The sequence below is a fragment of the Pieris brassicae genome, chromosome 8 (genome assembly GCF_905147105.1).
Source record: "Pieris brassicae chromosome 8, ilPieBrab1.1, whole genome shotgun sequence".
Classification (NCBI taxonomy): Eukaryota; Metazoa; Arthropoda; class Insecta; order Lepidoptera; family Pieridae; genus Pieris; species Pieris brassicae.
The window spans coordinates 19,751,021-19,770,423 of record NC_059672.1 but is presented as its reverse complement, the minus strand read 5'-3'; the positions used below and the strand labels follow the sequence as shown (position 1 = coordinate 19,770,423).

Below are 19,403 nucleotides of genomic sequence, written 5' to 3'. Positions count from 1 at the left end.
ATCAACTGTATGAAAAAACAACAATTTGACAAGGTCGCGAAAAATGGCTTTATTTGAGCCATTTTGGTGTTTGCTTTAAAATACTTCTGTATTAAAACTATTTTGACGTAAACAAGCTATCTTATACTCCGTTGATGTCAAGACAATTGTCTATGATATGTCATCTCTACTAGAGATAAACAACTGACGATTATTTTCATTAACGTGTATTTACAACGCACTTATGTTTTCCCAGAATAGTGTGTGAAAATTATACCTATTTTACAAAATAATAAATAACAGTGTGTTTATTCAATACAATGTTATTATGTTATATTTGGGAACCCTTTTAAGTAAATATATGTGTGTCAGGGTTCCCAGCTCTTACATAAGAAACTTAATAGTTAATTCCATAAAAATGTTAATAGTTTTTATTTATTATATTTTTAAACAGTTCACCACAACTTTTTATTACAAATAAGGTTATATATGCTGGTTCAATTTATAATGAAAATGTAGTATACAGGTACACATTATATACACAGTACACACAATTGACTTTTAATCATTTTCTACTTCATGACGAGGCTCACGGTTATAGATTATTTCCTGAGATATAAACGGCTCTTTAGCTTCATAATAAATAGAAAAAATATATAGCGTTTCATATGAATTTAATTTCCTGAAATTATGAAATTAAAAGTAATCCAGATTAGAAGAAATAGAACAAATAATATAATCAGCTGCCTACTGAAGTATTTCCGAACCAATTCGACTTACGAGTTCTAAGAAAAGAGCGTACCAATTCTTAAAAGGTCGGTAACGCACTCGCGAGCACTCTGGTATTGTGTGCATTGGCACATCACTTAAGATCAGGCCTGAACATCCTGCCCGTTTGCCCCTTTTTCTATAAAACAATATAGTAAAAGGTGTATTATGAGCATAAAAATGTCAAGTGAATAAATATTATGCAGAATAATTGTAAAGTAAATTACACTGAAAATTAATTCATATACCACAAGATATTTCTTCCGTGGCAGCGTTACTCTCTTGTATCTAGATAAATATTAGATTGTAACATAGTAGTAACCTTATCTAAATCCCTCAACTTATTCCAAGTACATAGTTATAAACTTTACAATGAAATCGTCTTGATAAAAGTGGAGTGGAAATACGATAACATATTCTATAAATTATTTTTAATATATAACTAGACACGTCAGCCCCGTCTCACCTGCCTGAATCAAGCAAAAAAGATTGGGCGGCCGCAGAGCAGGTGAAAATTAATAAACTGTTCAAATATAAAAGTATTTCCTCCAACTTCCATTTTGTTCGTACATATCATATTTGGCTATAGTACATCGCAAATTTGACATAAAAGCATTGCTAATTTTAATATGCTAATGTGTCAAACGGAGTCCATACAAAACGTCAAAACCTAGACAAGTATGTAATGACGAAACTAACACCCATTTGATATGTTAATCTTATTGTAAATAGTACAGAATAAAAGGGGCTTAAATAAAATTATTTCCGCCAACGCACTTGCGAGCTTCCTGGCAATGCGAATGTCCATGGGCGGCATCACTGAACTTCAGATGTTACGTGAGCCTCCTGTTACATTAAAAAGTCCTTTTAATAAATAATATTATAAAAGTTTCTTAAGTTTCCTCTGATTTTGTTTAGTTGAAGTCACTGGACCAGGAGTCTGATGTACTTATATTAAATACATTTTTTTATGTCAAAAATGATGGCGGAAATAAAACAACATATTATATACAATTATCTTCTTCTCAGTTACGCTGACGCAACAAAATTGTTATATCGTTCTAATGAACTGTCCTCGTGTTAACAGGGGATCACCCTTGGGCTTGTAATTTTTAGTTTGGCTATAAATCCGATAATTAAATTTTTTAATTCTTAATTCAACGTTTGGTATTTGGAAGACGAAACCCTAGGAGGTGATGTGGATACTGTGTTGTCGGACCATTTTTAATCACAAATAAGTTTGAAGCCATTGGCTTGGAGCTTAATTATAGCAAATGCGAACTTGTTATAAATAACTTCGACTTAAATTTAAATGACGAAAAACAAAAATTTAATATTTTGGCTCCGAATATTAAAATAGTTAACAGTAATTCTCTTTACCTTTAAAGTTCTCCAAATAATATAATCTGCTTTTTTTGCTCAGCTTTATCGATTATTTAAAAATTATCGTAATTCATATGGTCTTTATATTGTCGTAGAAAACCTTGTGCACGAATTAGTACACGAAAAATCAGTGAAAGTGTTATTTCGTAAATCTATACCCCAGATTAAGTGAATTTAAACCTAAAAAAAAACGTTTCGTCCGTAAGCAAGTTTTACTATAAAAAGAGAGTCCGGACATAACAAATCGTCTGGACAGCTGGAAATTCAAACGAAGAACAGTAAAATCAGTCAGTTAGTACAATCTAAGTAATAGAAAGATTCTTTTATTAGATACATACATAATACAAAAATAAACAATATTTACAATTTTCTTAACCTACAAAGTAATAATTAAAATTATTAAAACAAATTTGAAAACATATGGCCACTGCCTTTACCTTTAACGCTGACAGCTTTTCCTCGCTGTGATCTTGTTCTAATACTACGTAAGCCGCGAAAGAATTTTAATTTTCACACAACTTTTTCAACGACACACGGCGGCGGGCGACGCGACGTATAGGCGACGCGCGACGCGACGTATAGGCGACGCGACGTATAGGCGACGAGCGACGCGACGTATAGCCGACGCGACGTATAGGCGACGCGACGTATAGGCGACGCGACGTATAGGCGACGCGACGTATAGGCGACGCGACGTATAGGCGACGCGACGTATAGGCGACGCGACGTATAGGCGACGCGACGTATAGGCGACGCGACGTATAGGCGACGCGACGTATAGGCGACGCGACGTATAGCCGACGCGACGTATAGGCGACGCGACGTATAGGCGACGCGACGTATAGGCGACGCGACGTATAGGCGACGCGACGTATAGCCGACGCGACGTATAGGCCACGCGCGACACGCTTTCACGAATTGAAAGGTACGAATAAAATATACATAAATATACCACGGAGATCATTTTATTAAATTTTCCTAATTCAAATTCAACTTTCATATTTATAAGACTGAAGTATAATGTTATATGCAAGGAAAGCGTACCATAAAAATATACCCTATATTTTTACGTGAAAAATGTTTACTATCTTTCGCTTTTACTCACAATAAGTTACTAATATCTAACGCTCCGCAAAATCTCATATTTTAAATCAGTGTCGATACTCAATTTCTTAAATATTTATTTCCACATCATTAGTCTGTCTTAACAGTTACTACTAATTCGATAGAACGACACAATTATATCTACAACGATTATTCTACCATTAAAAAACAATTTAAACAATATTTTAAAAAAATATATCGGAACTGCTGGGCAAGTGTTTTCAAAATGAAAATTGGTAACATTATCGACGATAGATCAAAGTACTTTCAAACAAACAATTAAAAAAACACGAAAAAACCCAAAATGGAACCCCAATTAATTATTATTTCATCCAAAACAATGCAGAGAAACAAAGAGAAATATAAAAATATGGAGGAGGCTTTAACCCTAAAAGGGGCTATACAATACTAGACCCCAAAAAAAACTAACTTTAACTTATACTATAACAACTAAGACTCATATTAAGAAATGTTAATAAACCAATTTTTGTATGAATTCATTAATAAAGCTCTATAATAATAATGATCTGTTTTTTTTTTAAATTTCCATAACTTTTCTTACATTGATTGCCTGGAAAAGACCGCTTGAAAGCGATAATACCGCCCGTTGTTCTTTTATTTCTTTAATTTGTCGCGTAACGTACTATTCTTCTAAAGCAACAATGTATTCAATAAATAAAGACTGAGTTAATTAATTCATTTTTATTTGAGTGATCACACTATATCACGTTATGATTCCTTTGGCCATCTCTAGGTATTTATTTAATATCTTTCTTTTTAAGAACCCTAAGTGGTTAGAAGATTCTTCCATGGGAATTGTTCCAAATACTAGGAGAAAGTGTCAAAAATGCTTAATATAAAGCCTTTTTCTATACACTACGATGAAAAATAACGCCTTTATGCGTCGAAATCAATTGGTTTTCGTTGGTTTAGCTTATCTTCCATACAATGATACACATTACATAGTATTACACCGACGATTAATAACGACAACAATTTATTAAAAAAGTTGCTTAAATTAGTAAAAACTGCGTAGCAGTGTATTTTATTTGGCGCTTTATTATTCTAGCCAGCAATAAAGTCGACTGTCCGCATCGTCCATAAGAACTTTCTAAGAAATTCGTTCGTTTGTATACAAATTCGGATTGCTCGCACTTGTAGTGTTGCTGACCATCACTAATAAGTAGGAGTTATGGATTATCTATACGTTTTTCTTCGCACATAAAATGCACAGTGCCTTCAGTGTCGTTATCTAGAGTTTACAATGTACATGTAATTTAAAACGCTAACGCTCGACACTGAATCTCACCCATAATCTTCCAATCAATGTGCCGAGACACAACACTGTCGCCTCATTAAATAAATGTTAATATCGTGTCACCAAATACTTGAGAGTTAAGTATAAATTAATAACATATAGTATAGTAAGTAATATAGTATTATTGAGTTAAGGTTAAATGATAACGATACTTCTTAAAGATTAGCGCGGGCATATAAGGAGCTTCTGGCGTTCTATCAGTGATAAACTCATGTGTACATCACAGCTGAACGATACAAGTTTTTTTATGGAATTATTGTAATGGATGTTTACATAACACACGTGAGTAATTTAAATTAATATATCTTCTTGAATTAAATAATATATAAATAACACAGTAATTGAAATATTTATTAATTCTTTAAAACTTTGGCAAAAAAGACGTTCCGAGACGTCCGAATAGTTGTCGTTGCGCACACGTCCTACATTAACTATAATTACATATTTGAAAAGCCTTTAAAAATCATATCAGTGTAGGTTAACGTATAATCCCTAATGTAGACTTGTTTGTTTAACATTTAAAAAGCCTTTTGTAGAGCAATATTTAAAAAAAATTACTTCTCATAAATTCAGTACATTATTAAAAATCGAGAATATAACGTAGCCGTTTAAGTAACTCTACGCAATTTATTGCAAGGTATTTCTTTGTGAAATTTGACGAGAAAATATCTATTTCTATTGTATTTTATATACTACAGGGCCATTGATTTCTACAGACTTGTTGAATATCTGCTATTTTTGTTGTTGACAGGTGAAACATGACAAGTGAGGATATTCTTGAGACTGTTATCGGTCGTTTTGGAAAATATCAAGTGGTGATCTATTTGCTGGTGACTGTGGGTCGGCTTCCGTCCGACTACCAATTATCTAACGTCGTTTTTCTTGTGCCAAACGTTGAATATGTCTGCATGGATGAAGGAGCGTACAATTTAACCAACCATTGTCCGTGCGATAACCCGGTTTATGATACAAGTACTATACACAGTTCTGTACCAACTACATGGAATCTCATCTGTAACAAACGTCACCTTGGTAGCTTATCTCAGTCAGTTTTACAAGCCGGAATTCTGACTGGCAGTCTGGCTTATGGGCATATTTCAGACAGGTAAATATTTCTTTACCGTTGACTATCAAATGCTTGAAAAAACTACATTAATTTTAATAAACATAACCTTATCAATTAAAAACATTTTTTGTATGAATATTATTATAATAGTATATATAAAAAAAATGTTATACTTTAAAACTTTATTTGTTAATGCGAAATGCAAATTGCTGTTAGATCGTTTTGTGATGATACAATTGTTCAAAACTACTAGGCCGTTTCATTATGAGTAACATAGGATATAATCCATTCAATTTTTTTTAAATAAAATGTTCAACACCTTATCTATCGACTATCTGAACCAAATTCCATCAATCATTACGAGATTCCATAAAGAATATATATATTAAATCTCCACCAATTGAGTGTTTCGAAAATCAGCTATATTCTACTTTTTTATAGGTATGGACGCCGTCCAGCCATTCTACTTGCATTCGCATCACAATTATTATTTGTATCAACGTCAGCTGTCGTCCCGTACCTGTGGATGTTCATCGTTTGCCGATTTCTGATAGGAATTTCATGTGGAGGAAGCTTAATTTGTTGTTATGTGATGATAATGGAGCTCTCAGGGAAGACATTCCGACCGTACCTGACAGGTTTAATAGAAATTGCCTATACGTTAAGCTACGCGACACTTCCTGGAATAGCGTATTTCGTGAGAGATTGGAACTATCTCCAACTGTCCACATCATTGCCATGGCTCTTTGTTTTGTTGTATTATAACTTCCTACCAGAATCCCCTCGATGGTTAATTACGATGGGAAGAAAAGAAGAGGCTGTAGAAGTTCTCACCTACATTGCCAAAAAGTAAGATAATTTATGAAATAGCATATAAAAGCAAGCTTCTATTGTTTAAATTTTTATTTTTGTCACTAATAGAAAGTTTGTTAGTAATACAATAATTAAGCGATAAACATAATATCATATACCTGTACCTTATCTCAATCCGAGTTATCTCTCTAATGTTGATAAAAGAGTTTATCTTAAAAATTTAATTTATCAAATGTATTTCAGAAATAAGAATCCAACAGACAACATTACAACTATTGTCGAAAAAGAAGCCTTACAATGTAGCAAAGTCCAAAACAATGCTGGCTCTTATTTGGATCTATTCAAGACGTCAAAGATGAGAAGGTACACATTAATCAATGGTGTAGTCTGGTTTTGCTGTTCCCACACATTCTTCGGTATAAACCAGTACATTGGCCGTCTACCAGGCAATATATATGTTAATGTGTTTATATCGGCCGTCAGCATAGTACCAGGATTGTTTCTGGTTGTTGTAGCATCTCTGTACTGCAGTAGAAAAGTGTCGCTTGTACTTTCATTCGCTGCTGCTGGACTTACTTTATTGGTATTTATTTTCATACCCAGTCAAATGACATATACGATTATTGGTTTTGCCATTCTCGGACAGATGATTAATTACGTATCATTTGTTTTGATATATCTGTATACTTCTGAAGTATTCCCAACTGTTGTAAGAAATTCCGCTATGGGATTTGTGTCAATGTGTGCCAGGATAGGTGGATTTATTGCACCCTTCGTGGTGGATATTGAAGCAGCTCCGTGGGTTTCAGTTTTGATATTTAGTGCTGTATCATTTTTGGCCGGTTTTATGTGCTTGCCTTTGCGAGAAACGAAAGGCATAGTCCTTCTCAATACGATAGAAGAAATTGAAAAGTATCATAAGAAAACAAAACCGGTGAGCTAGCATAGAGTAGCAATAACCTATTAATTTTATCTCTCTTAATTAGCTTAATATTATGGTAATATTAGCTAAAAATTATATATAACTTAAAGCTATTGTGTATTTTAAGACGTCATGTACGGATACCGGCAAACATCTTGAACAAATGTCCTTGCCTGCGCAGAAGCGATTTTTAGGTATCACTGGGGGGGGGGCGACGAGAGAGTGACGTGTCGATCGCATGATTGGTAAATCAGTTGACGTTTGTGTCCCGCGCTGTGTACGATGCGCAAATCCCCCACTCCCTTGTTTAATGCTCAAGAAGTTTGCCGGTATCTGTAACTTTGTAAGAGTTTTCGTAATGTACAGTTCGCACTTAAAACTAATTATGTAATTATAAATAACATGTTAGTCTTAGGAAACTATATTAAGATACTCATGAATATAATACCTATAGGTTAAATTAAGTCTTATATAACGTGTTCACTAATTTTACGTTAATATTTATTTATTTATTAGTAATCTTACAGCTAACATACATGTAAAAATACAAAACGCTTAGACAATAGACAAAGCCAAAACAGATTACACAGATAAACAATATATAATATGAAACAGAAAACTTCAGTAAGTACATTAATAGAAAAAAAACTGAAATGTATCTATAATATAAAAATGAACCGCAAAATGTGTTGGTAAGCGCATAACTCTACAACGCCTGGAACAATTATACCAATTATTTTTTTAAATGTTCGTTGAAGTCTAAGGATGGTTTTTACGGCGAGAAAAATTCGAATAATTTCCGGGAAAACCCTAAAACAGCCCTTTTCTTTTTCCCATACAAACGTTTTGTAAATAAAATGTAGATGTCAATTTGAACTTTATTGCTATATAATAAAGTTCATATTAAATTACAAGCACTCACTGATGTCTAAGCAATGTCTCGTTCCGAAACACAACAAGTGATAATATGTGATTGTTTTCACGTCATTACATCTGTCAAACAAATCGCGTTAAAAAAAGGATTTAATTTTTGAATTATTAATTTAATATCCCTATCGGAGCAAAATTATTTAAATACATACTAATAGGAAAATATATCAATGAGGTACACAATTTTTAAATATTTGTCACTTTTAGGTTCGCACTATCCCTTTTTTTTCCAATCAGGTTTGAACCTTAAGTTCGCCTCTTAGTTTGAAGCCCTCTAGCAGACATCCCAGTCGGGGTTTTTTAGTGGGTCACAGAAGAGTGGCCAAAGTTCGTGGAAGCGAAGATACTTTGGTCACCTGAGCTGAACCTCACACATCGGTCTATCATCAGTTCTGCCATGAGAATTTTTTGCGCCGACTATAGAATTGGTAGGAACAAAAAACTGCCACATTTCAAATCTTTTTGACAGAACGAAGTCTGTGGGATCCGCTAGTTTTAAATAAAACTAAATTGTTACTGCTAAAGAAACTCAGTCTTCCCGGCTCTTCAAATTTTTCTTCATGATATGTCATTAGAGTCATAGTTCATAAAACCCTAAAATATGTGTCTAACTGTAATACTACCATGGTATTATATTTCCAAGATGGTTATTATGTATGTTTGTTAGTTTCTTAGACCCTTATTGCAATATAAATGTCTTTTAATAATTTATCATCATTGTCATTCTTAAATTTACACTAAGCGTAGACGGCCATTTATCTTTCTTTCTTAAAGCCGTAATTCAGCTGTATTTATTATGTTAGTATCTGGAAAATGATTGTTTTCTTTATTAAATGTATAGGTTATAGTTGTAAATAATTCAAAGTCTTTTGTAATTTATAAGTTAAGTTTACAACACTTACTTGCGTAAGTGGTGTATTCAGAAACAGATATCGAGAAACTTAAATTTACTTGGAAAGCCACCACTACTACAAGTTATATTATAACTTTAGACTCCCGTAAATTATAATTTTATTTATTTTATTTTATTTTTATTTATTCATTTGGGAAACAAACAGATACATCTCTAAAAGTAGAAGTTAGAAAAGAAATATAAACACAAAATTAAAGCATTGGATATATCCACAAAAAGTTTCACTGATAAAAAAAAGGATATAAAGCAAAACAAAACGTGACATGACAGAGAACAAAATATTTAAGTAGACAATACAAAGTTTATAGATAGAACGACAACAAAACACATACTTGTAGCCAAAATAAGAAGAGAGATACAAGGTTTACTACTCGAATAGTTGTTTTAACCTATTCTTAAATGAAGCAGTAGAGGAGTGCGAAAAAAGATCGATATTAGTAGTAGAATCAAAAGTAGAACACATCCTGTGAAGAAGCTCACGGAACCCAATGTTGGTTCTGGAAGTCGGAAGGTTAAAGGTTCTGTACGAGCGTAGAGATCTGGCAGGAATATTGAATCTTATGAGTTCGAGAAGATCGATTAATTGCATTTAATTAAAGTGATGTTATATCAAGCCTTGCTTTGACAGTATTTAAGGCTGCTAATTAAAGAGCTTCGGCATATATCCAAGATGTCCTTCACTAAATATAAGAAAGAATAATTTAACAATCAGTATTTTTATATTATTATAGGAATAATAATAAAATCTACACTTGACAAAGTATTTTTTTATTTTTTCCTACAGACAACTTATTATATGACATGGTTTTATTTATTTCAAACCTTAAATTATTTTCCGATCCACTAATATCCGGCTATCCTGTGTTAGTAATTATTTGTAACAGTTAGTTAGTATGTATCAGGAACCCTCTCTGGTAAATGCCTCCTCCAAGGCTTGCCATCTTTCTCTATCTCGAGCTATTTGGATCCATTGAGTACCCGAGATTTTTTTGATGCCATCATCCCATTCCATATGACATGGTATCTAATGGTAATACTATTGAAGAAGCGAGTTAAAATTATTTTAAAAACGTGCCAAGTGACTTAGAGTAACTCAACAAGAACCCTTAAATATTCGCTATGATAACCAATATCATTTAGGGAGTAAAGTTTTAAATATTATTTTGTACAAAATGCAACTAAATCTTAATCCTATCACCAAAGTTACAATGATGATTAATATACACTATAATCGTTTAAGAACATCCCTAGGGCATAGTACCATTAAGTTCACAATCATTTCCCAGCGGTATTGCTGATGATCCCTGTGCAAGAACATCACCAACACGTTGACCGATACCAAGGTCCGAATATACTGTAAGACTAGCGACTGTGCTTGAAACATAACTGTATATTTATTTTAGTATAACAGCTTATTAGGAATAAAATATGAATTTTAGGTAAGTTACAATGATAGAAAACCGTGGCTGGGAATAGTTAAAATAAAAGAAAAATTCAAAACACTCATATTTATTCACACACAATTTGGCATCACTGAGAATTCACACAATAGTTCTTAAGTCTACAAAAATCAAAATTACAATCTATTTAGCAAACGGTACTGAACTTTCTGAAACCCATCGCAGTATTTAGTGACTAGAATGAAAAGAAGCGTATGGTATAACACCCAAAATCTAAACATAATGCTATAACAGAGAGAATAGAAGAAGAAAATGTCTATTATTGACCAAAATATGAAACCTACTTTTGCGGCCGTCAGCGAGCGTGGAATTCTTTCTGCAACCGGCCTGTTGGTTGTCATGTCTGAAATCACACCTGAAATGGTGATATTCACTTATTAGAATGGTTTGGTATTCGCTGTTAGATTGGCGCGAGCGACAGACAGCCCCTTGTGCAGAGGCTGTTTCAGCGCAGAGGAATCAGTCACCCACGTAGTCCTGGAATGCGAGGCTGTTGCTAATCAACGCACAAAAATCCTCGGAAATGTGAGGTCGCTCCGCAAAGCGTGTGAAGTGCCCGTGGACTTCTGTGCTTATGGAAGGAGTTAAACTGGCTAAATTAGCCAGGGCTTTTACGCACAACGGACCAACTAAGCGTCTAAGTGCCGAAATTGAGTCCACCAATACCATACCATACCGCTGTTATATTGTCACTCGCTAACTCGTTAACTGCTGAAATTAATTTTTTATAGATAAATTACACATAGTAATTCACACTTAGTCTCTTTTTTTCATTAAAAAGGTATCATCCGCATAGAAAATTAAAGCAAAACCTGCCTATGAACATGTTCAATAATATAAGCAGGCGCAATCTTTTATAAGCGACTTCACAAATCCTGAAGGAGATATACAATATTATATAATTAGTATTGTTGTAGGGATTTGCAAATTGTGTGAGACAACGCGTCACAGTTTGTATGTGTACCACGGTGTACATTATATACTTGGTGTATAAAATATAAATTACCAACCATCAGTATGAAATTTTTGTAGACACGCATTCTTTTCAGTCCATCTGTTCATAAGCCATGTTCTCAAAGCTTCCTCTTCGCTGGGCAACTCTTCAATAGCATATCTGCAAAGATAAATATCAAGATAGTAACTATTCATTATTATACACATTTGTAAATACATTTACAGTAGATTTTGTATTTTCGGATTAATTAAGGTAAAATAGTAATTTACCTTTGATAACGTTATCTTTTACGTACAACTAATCACTTAAAACATTAATTATTTCTGTAATTTGCAGTTTTTCCTATCGTATTATTTTCTAATAAAATGGAATTTTAACTCGCATTCCCATGCGGTTAATAATATTTACATATAATGTTTATTAAGTTTAACATCCACAGTACCTACTCCAAAGTTATACCCAGATATTAAAATAACTTTAAAGTATACAACTGTCACTTATTATCTCACGGACGTGTCCAGCTTATCAAGTAACGTCAAGCTGTCAACTCTACTATCATACCGGCGAGTGTTTAATTACCTTATTATGTGTATGGGTATATAAACAAAAAATAATTTTGCATTGTTAATAGCCGATATGTTCGTTAGTGGCATGGATGAAGGTAGATTTAATAAATGATCGTATCTATCAAATTAAGAGCCTCGGAGACTTTGATATTTAAAAAAATAATAAATCAAAAGATACCTCTTCAGTATATGTATGATGTATGATGAAATAATTTATTATACAGAAAGACCGGTTGCTTATTTAGTTTTCAGCTAGAACACCTAAATGAGTGTTTTCCAACCTTTTTGTGCCATGTCCCATAACCCTAAACTAAGCCCCGACATACATTTTTATGTATATTCAAAAATAATAATATCAAATAGCATGTGAAGTTGAAATATTTTAATAAATTTTCGAATAGCTTTACCTTTTAAAGTAAAAATACACATGTCTGGGTACATTCCCGCGGAGAAGATCTAGTTCAGTCTGTGCAGGTGTATCGTATGCAACAGTGACGTCATATACAGACACCAAACCAGCAGGTCGTAGGCTTGAACAGAGGGTGGACCAGCCCGTCGTGCGAGGATGCAATACGTAGTCGTACACCTAAGAAGTATAAGTTATGTTTAGGAGGCAAATGGGCAGTAGGCACACCTGATGTTAAGTGATCCCTCCCATGGACACGAACATGGCTCGGAGGCTCGTAGATGCGTTGCCGGCCTATTAAGCACTGGTACGTTCTTTTCTTGAAGTACCCTAAGTCGAATAGGATTGCGCGATAAAAACTGCCTTAAGAAACGCTTAGTTCTGGAATGACGGACGTCGAGGTAATACGGATGGTATTTTGTATTAAGTTTCCTAGTTTATGTAAATACTTCTATATAACTAACTAATCATTTTTATATATGAAACCTACACAAGATATTTGTATATTAATTTTCTATACTAACGAGTCTCAGGTTACTTCATATAACATGACAAAGAAATCTTAAAATATTCCCATTGTCGTATATAATGCCTCAATATGAGTATATTGATGACGATGACGAAGCGAACAACAAGATTTTGAAAATTAGTAGTGTTTCGTGTTTACGACTATAAAAGATGTTTTTAATAGACTATGCATATACTGGGTAAACTGGCAGGAAGAACTGTCGTTCATGGACATTACCGGAAGCCTTGCAAATCTATTGACGGCCCTTAAGTTATTTACGTTACACACAATTTAGAAGAAATGTTATATAACCTTGGTTTGGAGGTCATAGTATGATCATATTGGTCATACATTTACTACAGTTTCGAACATTTCAAGTCTGACCAAAGCAATGATTATGAGTATTTTTTGCTTCTAACTAATATATAATTGGCAATTTAAAATCGTGAGAAGAAAGCTAATTGAGATTCGCACTTTCTCTCGATTGATTGAACTTTGTAGAAAGTATTTTGATCGTCTCATGATAATTATCACATTCAAGAATCTAGACTATGCCAATAACACAAACACTGAGAAAAAATTATTTAACATCTGAAGGAGGCAAACAAAAATGAAGGAACGGGTCTCGCAGAAAATTGGCCAGGAATATTGTAAATACTAATATTACTGTTGTAGCCGGGGCGTATCTCGGGAGACGCGTAACACGAATGACTATGATTTTAATATAATATGTATCTTTTAAGCAAAAATATAAGAGATGGAAAGTTACACAATGGTAAGATCTAGAAACACATAAATAACGATTCATTCATTCGCAGGTTCTATCGTTGTACCGCACAGGTTAAGGTAACCTTGTTCAAGGCGTTTTGCCATATCTTTTATACATGTGCCCTGTGGGTTGGATATACGCGGCGGGCATACAATGCTCTCCGAGTGGAATATAATAACGCTTTCAGGATGTTGTTGGGGCTCTCGCGGTACTGTAGCGCATCGGGTATGTTTGCAGATGCACATGTGGATACATGTACCTGGTGCCTCGAATCAACGGAGATTTTTAAATTTAATGTTTTAATGTTTTAATAATTATGCTAACATAGTTATAAGTGTCTCTACTAACAATATATGGACTTATAATCTCTGAAATATTTTTTTTTTTTAAGGTCATTTAGTTGTAAATTTCAGCTATTTAACTAACCGCAGTGCATGTTCAAGTTAATATGGTCACGTTTTGTTTCATGACCTTTGATTTTATGGTTTTTGTAAACATAGTCGTGTAACAATAGGCAGTCGGCTTAACGAATTATTCCCGTGAAACATATGTTTCTATGTAACTATGGAAGTTTACTGTATTGTATGAATGTGAATTGTAGTATGTAATTAACAAATGACATGTGCACTAACTACGACTCAGCAACATCGAATGTATTTATAAATGAGAATTTTTCTAACAAATTGCGCAATACCATTCTGTGGAAACAATGAATAATTCTAACCGGCAATTGTTTAGTCAGAGCATATTTCTCACTGCGCCGTTTGTTATCTTCACTTAAATCGGTTCCTTCAGGAAATAGCACGACGCGTTGTCGATAACGAAGTTTCTTGTAATATTCCACATACTGCGACATGTTAACTTGGTCCTCTTGCCAATTCCTCTTCACGTATAGAAAGAAGTTAAGCTGCATTATCCAACCTATAAAAATGTTGACTTAGACTTTTTGATTGAACCCGACAGGGTTTGATTTAGCGCTCGCTATTCGCTTATAATTCGCTTTGGACATTTTGATTCATACTTAAGAAACGGCCATGGACGTCTTGTATACAAATTACTAATAATGTTTCTAAGCATTAACCTCACAGAAGCTAGAAGACTAGATTTGTGAATGTGACAACTGTGACTGTGAATGACCTCGACATTCATAATACTTTATATGCATATAACTTATGTAGCTCTCATATAAATTGTTTGTTTATATACTAAAACCATTAATTAATTTAAAGATACAAATTGTGGAAATGGAACAAGGGCTATTGGTTGTCATCTACTGCTGATGCAGGGGTATTTTTTACATATTTCGTACCAAAACCACATTATTATATTCTTAAGACCCCTGGTGCTTTTTTATTTCAATTTTTAACAAAAAAACCTATCCATCTTGTAAATAAGGTGAGAGGAAACAATTTTTTTGCCGGATTAAAGCTATTTGTATTATTATAAACTTATAATTATTTTACATAATTTTAAATATAAATTTTTCCGACATTTCGCGTGCTTTACAGCGTGCGTGGTCACGGTGACGTGTAGTTTATAATAATAAAAATAGCTTTAATCCGGTTAAAAAATTGTATACTTTCAATGTGTAATAGCTATGTTAACCAAAGACAATACAATAAGCTGAAAGTCAGCAATTATTTTCACGCTTTGTTAAACGAAAAGAGAAATATTACGTACCCATTCCCGGTACGGATTTAATTTCGTCCTTCAGTACAATCTTAATTCTAGATTTGCCGCCAGCTACGGTATCGAAAAAATTTGCTTCCTCCATAATTGCCGGCTCTTTACAAATACACTCTGGATAGTTCGACTGAGTCGCATGATACAGAGCGATCCAAACATAATTCCAATCCACTCTTGTCCGGTGATTCATAACAATGATTGTCGTTTCATTTGGATTCACATAATCGCCGTAATGATGCAACTTAGTCCCATAGCACCATTGGAAGAGCGCCTGTAAATATCATACCGTAATTCTGTGGCTTATTGATAAACGAATATTGCGCATTCACGGTTTGATAGGCTATGGCTAATCATTAAAGTATAAATAAAAGGGACTCGTAAACGCACAGAAGATTTATATATACCAGCTAATTAGATTATATATATGCTATATAGATAAATAGATACCACCTGCAGCGCCATCTGTCTGGCTGATTTGTTCAAATCGGTCCAGCCGTTTAAAAGGAGTTCAGTGGCATACACACGTACAGTAGATTTATTGAAATTTAACTATAGCTGATAATGAAAACCCCGTCCTACTTTTATTTACTGTGACTGTATAAACCCATATTAATGTTATTGGTTTCAATATGGACGTTTAAAACTTCAGTTACTTAAACATAAATAACGTAAAGGAAAATTATAAGCTAAAAACAGATGCAATAATAGTTATATGTATGAGTGTACTAATTAATAAAAGGTAAAGATAATACTAACGACGGGGTACAGCTCCCATAATGCAAAGAGTAAATCTACTATCTTCCTGTATAAGTGATGATTGATAAACATCAAATACATTACCGGACAGTAAAGGATGTAAAACCCTGAAATCAACATTGTTAGAAAATAATATCAGAAATGTCATCAAAACTTTTTATATTTAGTCATGATATCTGCGATAGTTCGTCTATCATAAAAAAAAAACTATAAGTTATTGATATTGTTGTCTAGTAAATCTTTGTAATCGTCATCTCTTAACCATTAAAAAAAATCAAAATTTTACTTTTGAAATAGCGTTTTTAGTCTCGCTGCCGTACTTTTTGGCAAATCGTTTATAACGCAACCAGCGTTTACGTTGGGAACCATACATGTCAAAATCTACTCACCAGCTAATATGGTGAAATACCAAGCACCACAAATGATTGGGCCTGCCGCCATGTCGGCAGGCATAAACTGACGGTCGACTGGGGAAGCCGTAGAAATTCCATCAATAGATTAGAATCCTTAGAAACTTAGTTCAAATTCAATAATTTACGAGTTACATAACGTTGGATTAAGTAGAAGATATGGCAAATCTAGATTATGAAGGTAGAAAACCATTCATCATTAACAAACAATAAAATTACAATCATTTGTAAAACGTTTTAGATTACAGTAGTTTATTTTGTATGTACTTTACAAACTCGGTATTGAAAATGTTTTACATAGTAGATTAAAACTGGATTATCTTTCTTCTTCAGTACTAGTTTCAGTGTTTCTTCTTTCGAGAACTTGCCCGTCTGGGATTGTCATCATTAAGTCGCAATCCTTTGTCTCTGGTAAGACTAAACAAAGGAGAGCTGCAACTAGCGGTAAAATTCCGAATGCTAATGGTGAACACCATCTTCCGAACGGTTTTAAGGCTGCGGCAAAAGGTGCTACCATCGCGCCTAACCGCGCCATCATTGACGCTATTCCTAACGCTGAACTTCGAACTACTGTCGGAAACATTTCAGAACAATAGAGGTAAATAACTATAAAAACTAAAAAACTGCACCATATTCCCAAACAACCCATAATTATTGATGCAATTCCATCTGGAATAAATATAATAAACAAAAAACATACACTCGACATTACGTTTGGGACACATACTAAGGTTTTTCGTTTAGAGACCTTAATAAGTGGGATTGCAATGAGGCAAGCACAAAGACACACTGTTCCGCAAGCCACGATGTTCAGATGCACATTTCCAGTCAAGTGACTTATATAATGCGCCATTCCGTAGAAACTGTAGCTACAAACAAACCAGAGAAAACACATTATAATAATATTTCTCCTCAGGCTGGGATTTCGAAACAAATCTAGCACAGTCCCTTTTCTATGCCCAGACCTCAAACATTCGATTAGATACAATTGCATTTGGCGTTCTATATCTTCAGTGGGAAGGTTGTTGCTGAAAAAAGATCGATTGTTTTATTTTCAATATTTCTTGAAATTATAAGAAGAGAATATAATTATACCAACATTTTTGCTACGCGTTCCATTTGTTTAATAGCTCTCAAAACTTTGCCAGTTGCCATAAGCCATCTTGGTGATTCTGGCAGTATGCAGATATATATAAGAAGTACTATAGTTGCCAAAGATATCCCCAATTGAAAATGAACATAATCTCTTATTAGAAAGCCAAACAGTGCTAACAATATATGACCAAGAGTGAATGGAATGTGAAAAAGTGCCGATATAGAATCTTTATAAGCCCCTCCAACATATTCCACAATAAGCACAAATCCAACGACCATTATTCCTCCCACAGATAATCCAAGAAACATCCGAACGATAGTGAAACTCCAATAGTCCGGAAGAAAAGATGACATAACTCCCAAGAAGATTTCAAGGAGCACCGCCAATAACAATGTGGGTCTTCTGCCAAATCTAGAAATCGTATCACTCTCATTATTTCTTACAGTCTGGTAGTAGGCATATTCCCGATATGTATTGAAAAATGGGGCATAAGCCAAACACATTTCGGCAGCTGTTTCACAAATAATTTTTCTTCAAAGCCAAATAGATTCCTTCAGTGTCAACCTAAATTTTTGGGTTTAAGACCAAAATATTTAGAGTTCAAACCTTTGGAGGAGACACGTAAGTTAATAGATACTAATATATTCGATAATTGCTATTAAATATTACTAGATTACGTAGAACTTCCTATATAAATGTTAGTTTTATCTAATTTCCGAGTTATGTATTATAGCTTCAAGTTACCTGTCAGAGGCAATGCCAAACAAGAGACTTCCGCTTAGAACACCGAATTGAAAGAGCGTTTGGGTGAAGTCTTTTAACCACGCCTTTTCACATATTAAATTCCACTCCATAACAATGGTCCTTGTGAAAACTGATTTGTCATAGACGGGATTATCGCAGCAGGTTTTATCGTTTGGACAACTGTAACGTACTGGTGGCGCCAGATACAATATTGCCATTTGATGAAATGCTACACCGAATTTACTGGTGAAAACAATAAGACACAGACATAGTTGATATTTACCAAAGTTTCCAATTAAATTATTTATCAATGCCATGGTTTAATTTTTGATGCCTATCAAACCTGCTTATATAATCTAGTAGGCCAGGCAAGTTTCTTATGACGTTTGGCTAAAAGGATTTTTAAAGAGACTGTGAGTCCGGGAGAATCGGGTTTCATTCCCAGTCAAAGCGGAAATTATAAATTTCTTTCCGCCTGAAGTGGATTGTGAGGACTCGATCAGACGGCCAACCATCTCTTAAGGTGACTATGGTGAAATTTTATTGTTACATCTCTCATAACATTAAGTCATAACTGTATTCCTAAGTTCCATTTATAGAGGTTTGATCAAGTTTCACTTTAATAATTGTTTATGACCTGAGACTTGGAAAACATAGTCCTTTGTTAATTTTATTCTTGCATAATAGGTGAATCGCATTTTTCCAGTACCCAAGCAATTTTGCTGAAGGTAACTAGTGACAGGTGGCGTTTAGTAACTGGTATCTATACAATTTTCAAAAATACCATCACATACTGTAACATTCTAAAATGGTGAGAATATAAAAAAATATTAATCTTCGGGTATTAAACA

The 19,403-nt window shown here is 33.9% G+C and overlaps 2 protein-coding genes across 4 annotated transcripts; one reads left to right on the top strand and one right to left on the bottom strand.

Annotated features, from left to right (window-relative positions):
* Window positions 1–4,598: 4,598 nt before the first annotated feature.
* On the top strand, window positions 4,599–7,555 carry LOC123713725 (organic cation transporter protein-like). Its single transcript, XM_045667546.1, has 4 exons — window positions 4,599–4,834; window positions 5,304–5,657; window positions 6,060–6,467; window positions 6,675–7,555. Exons 2-4 carry the CDS (start codon window positions 5,311–5,313, stop codon window positions 7,372–7,374), a joined length of 1,455 nt encoding a protein of 484 aa, XP_045523502.1. The 5' UTR covers window positions 4,599–4,834; window positions 5,304–5,310; the 3' UTR covers window positions 7,375–7,555.
* A 3,136-nt stretch (window positions 7,556–10,691) lies between these two features.
* Window positions 10,692–19,267, bottom strand: LOC123713048 (lysocardiolipin acyltransferase 1-like). 3 transcript variants are annotated; one of them, XM_045666532.1, is made up of 7 exons: window positions 16,692–16,988; window positions 16,303–16,409; window positions 15,541–15,817; window positions 14,585–14,781; window positions 12,585–12,763; window positions 11,667–11,770; window positions 10,692–11,011 (listed from the first exon to the last, which is right to left on the bottom strand). In XM_045666532.1, the coding sequence occupies exons 1-7, from the start codon at window positions 16,753–16,755 to the stop codon at window positions 10,773–10,775; spliced, it is 1,167 nt and encodes a 388-aa protein (XP_045522488.1). In that variant the 5' UTR covers window positions 16,756–16,988; the 3' UTR covers window positions 10,692–10,772. The 3 variants fall into 3 exon arrangements, 1 of the variants encoding a protein (XP_045522488.1); XR_006754151.1 differs by lacking the exons at window positions 10,692–11,011; window positions 11,667–11,770; window positions 12,585–12,763; window positions 14,585–14,781; window positions 15,541–15,817 and adding exons at window positions 17,812–18,219; window positions 18,553–19,267 and having other exon boundaries at window positions 16,692–17,740; XR_006754152.1 differs by lacking the exons at window positions 10,692–11,011; window positions 11,667–11,770; window positions 12,585–12,763; window positions 14,585–14,781; window positions 15,541–15,817 and adding exons at window positions 17,812–18,414; window positions 18,553–18,674 and having other exon boundaries at window positions 16,692–17,740.
* Between the last annotated feature and the right edge of the window lie 136 nt (window positions 19,268–19,403).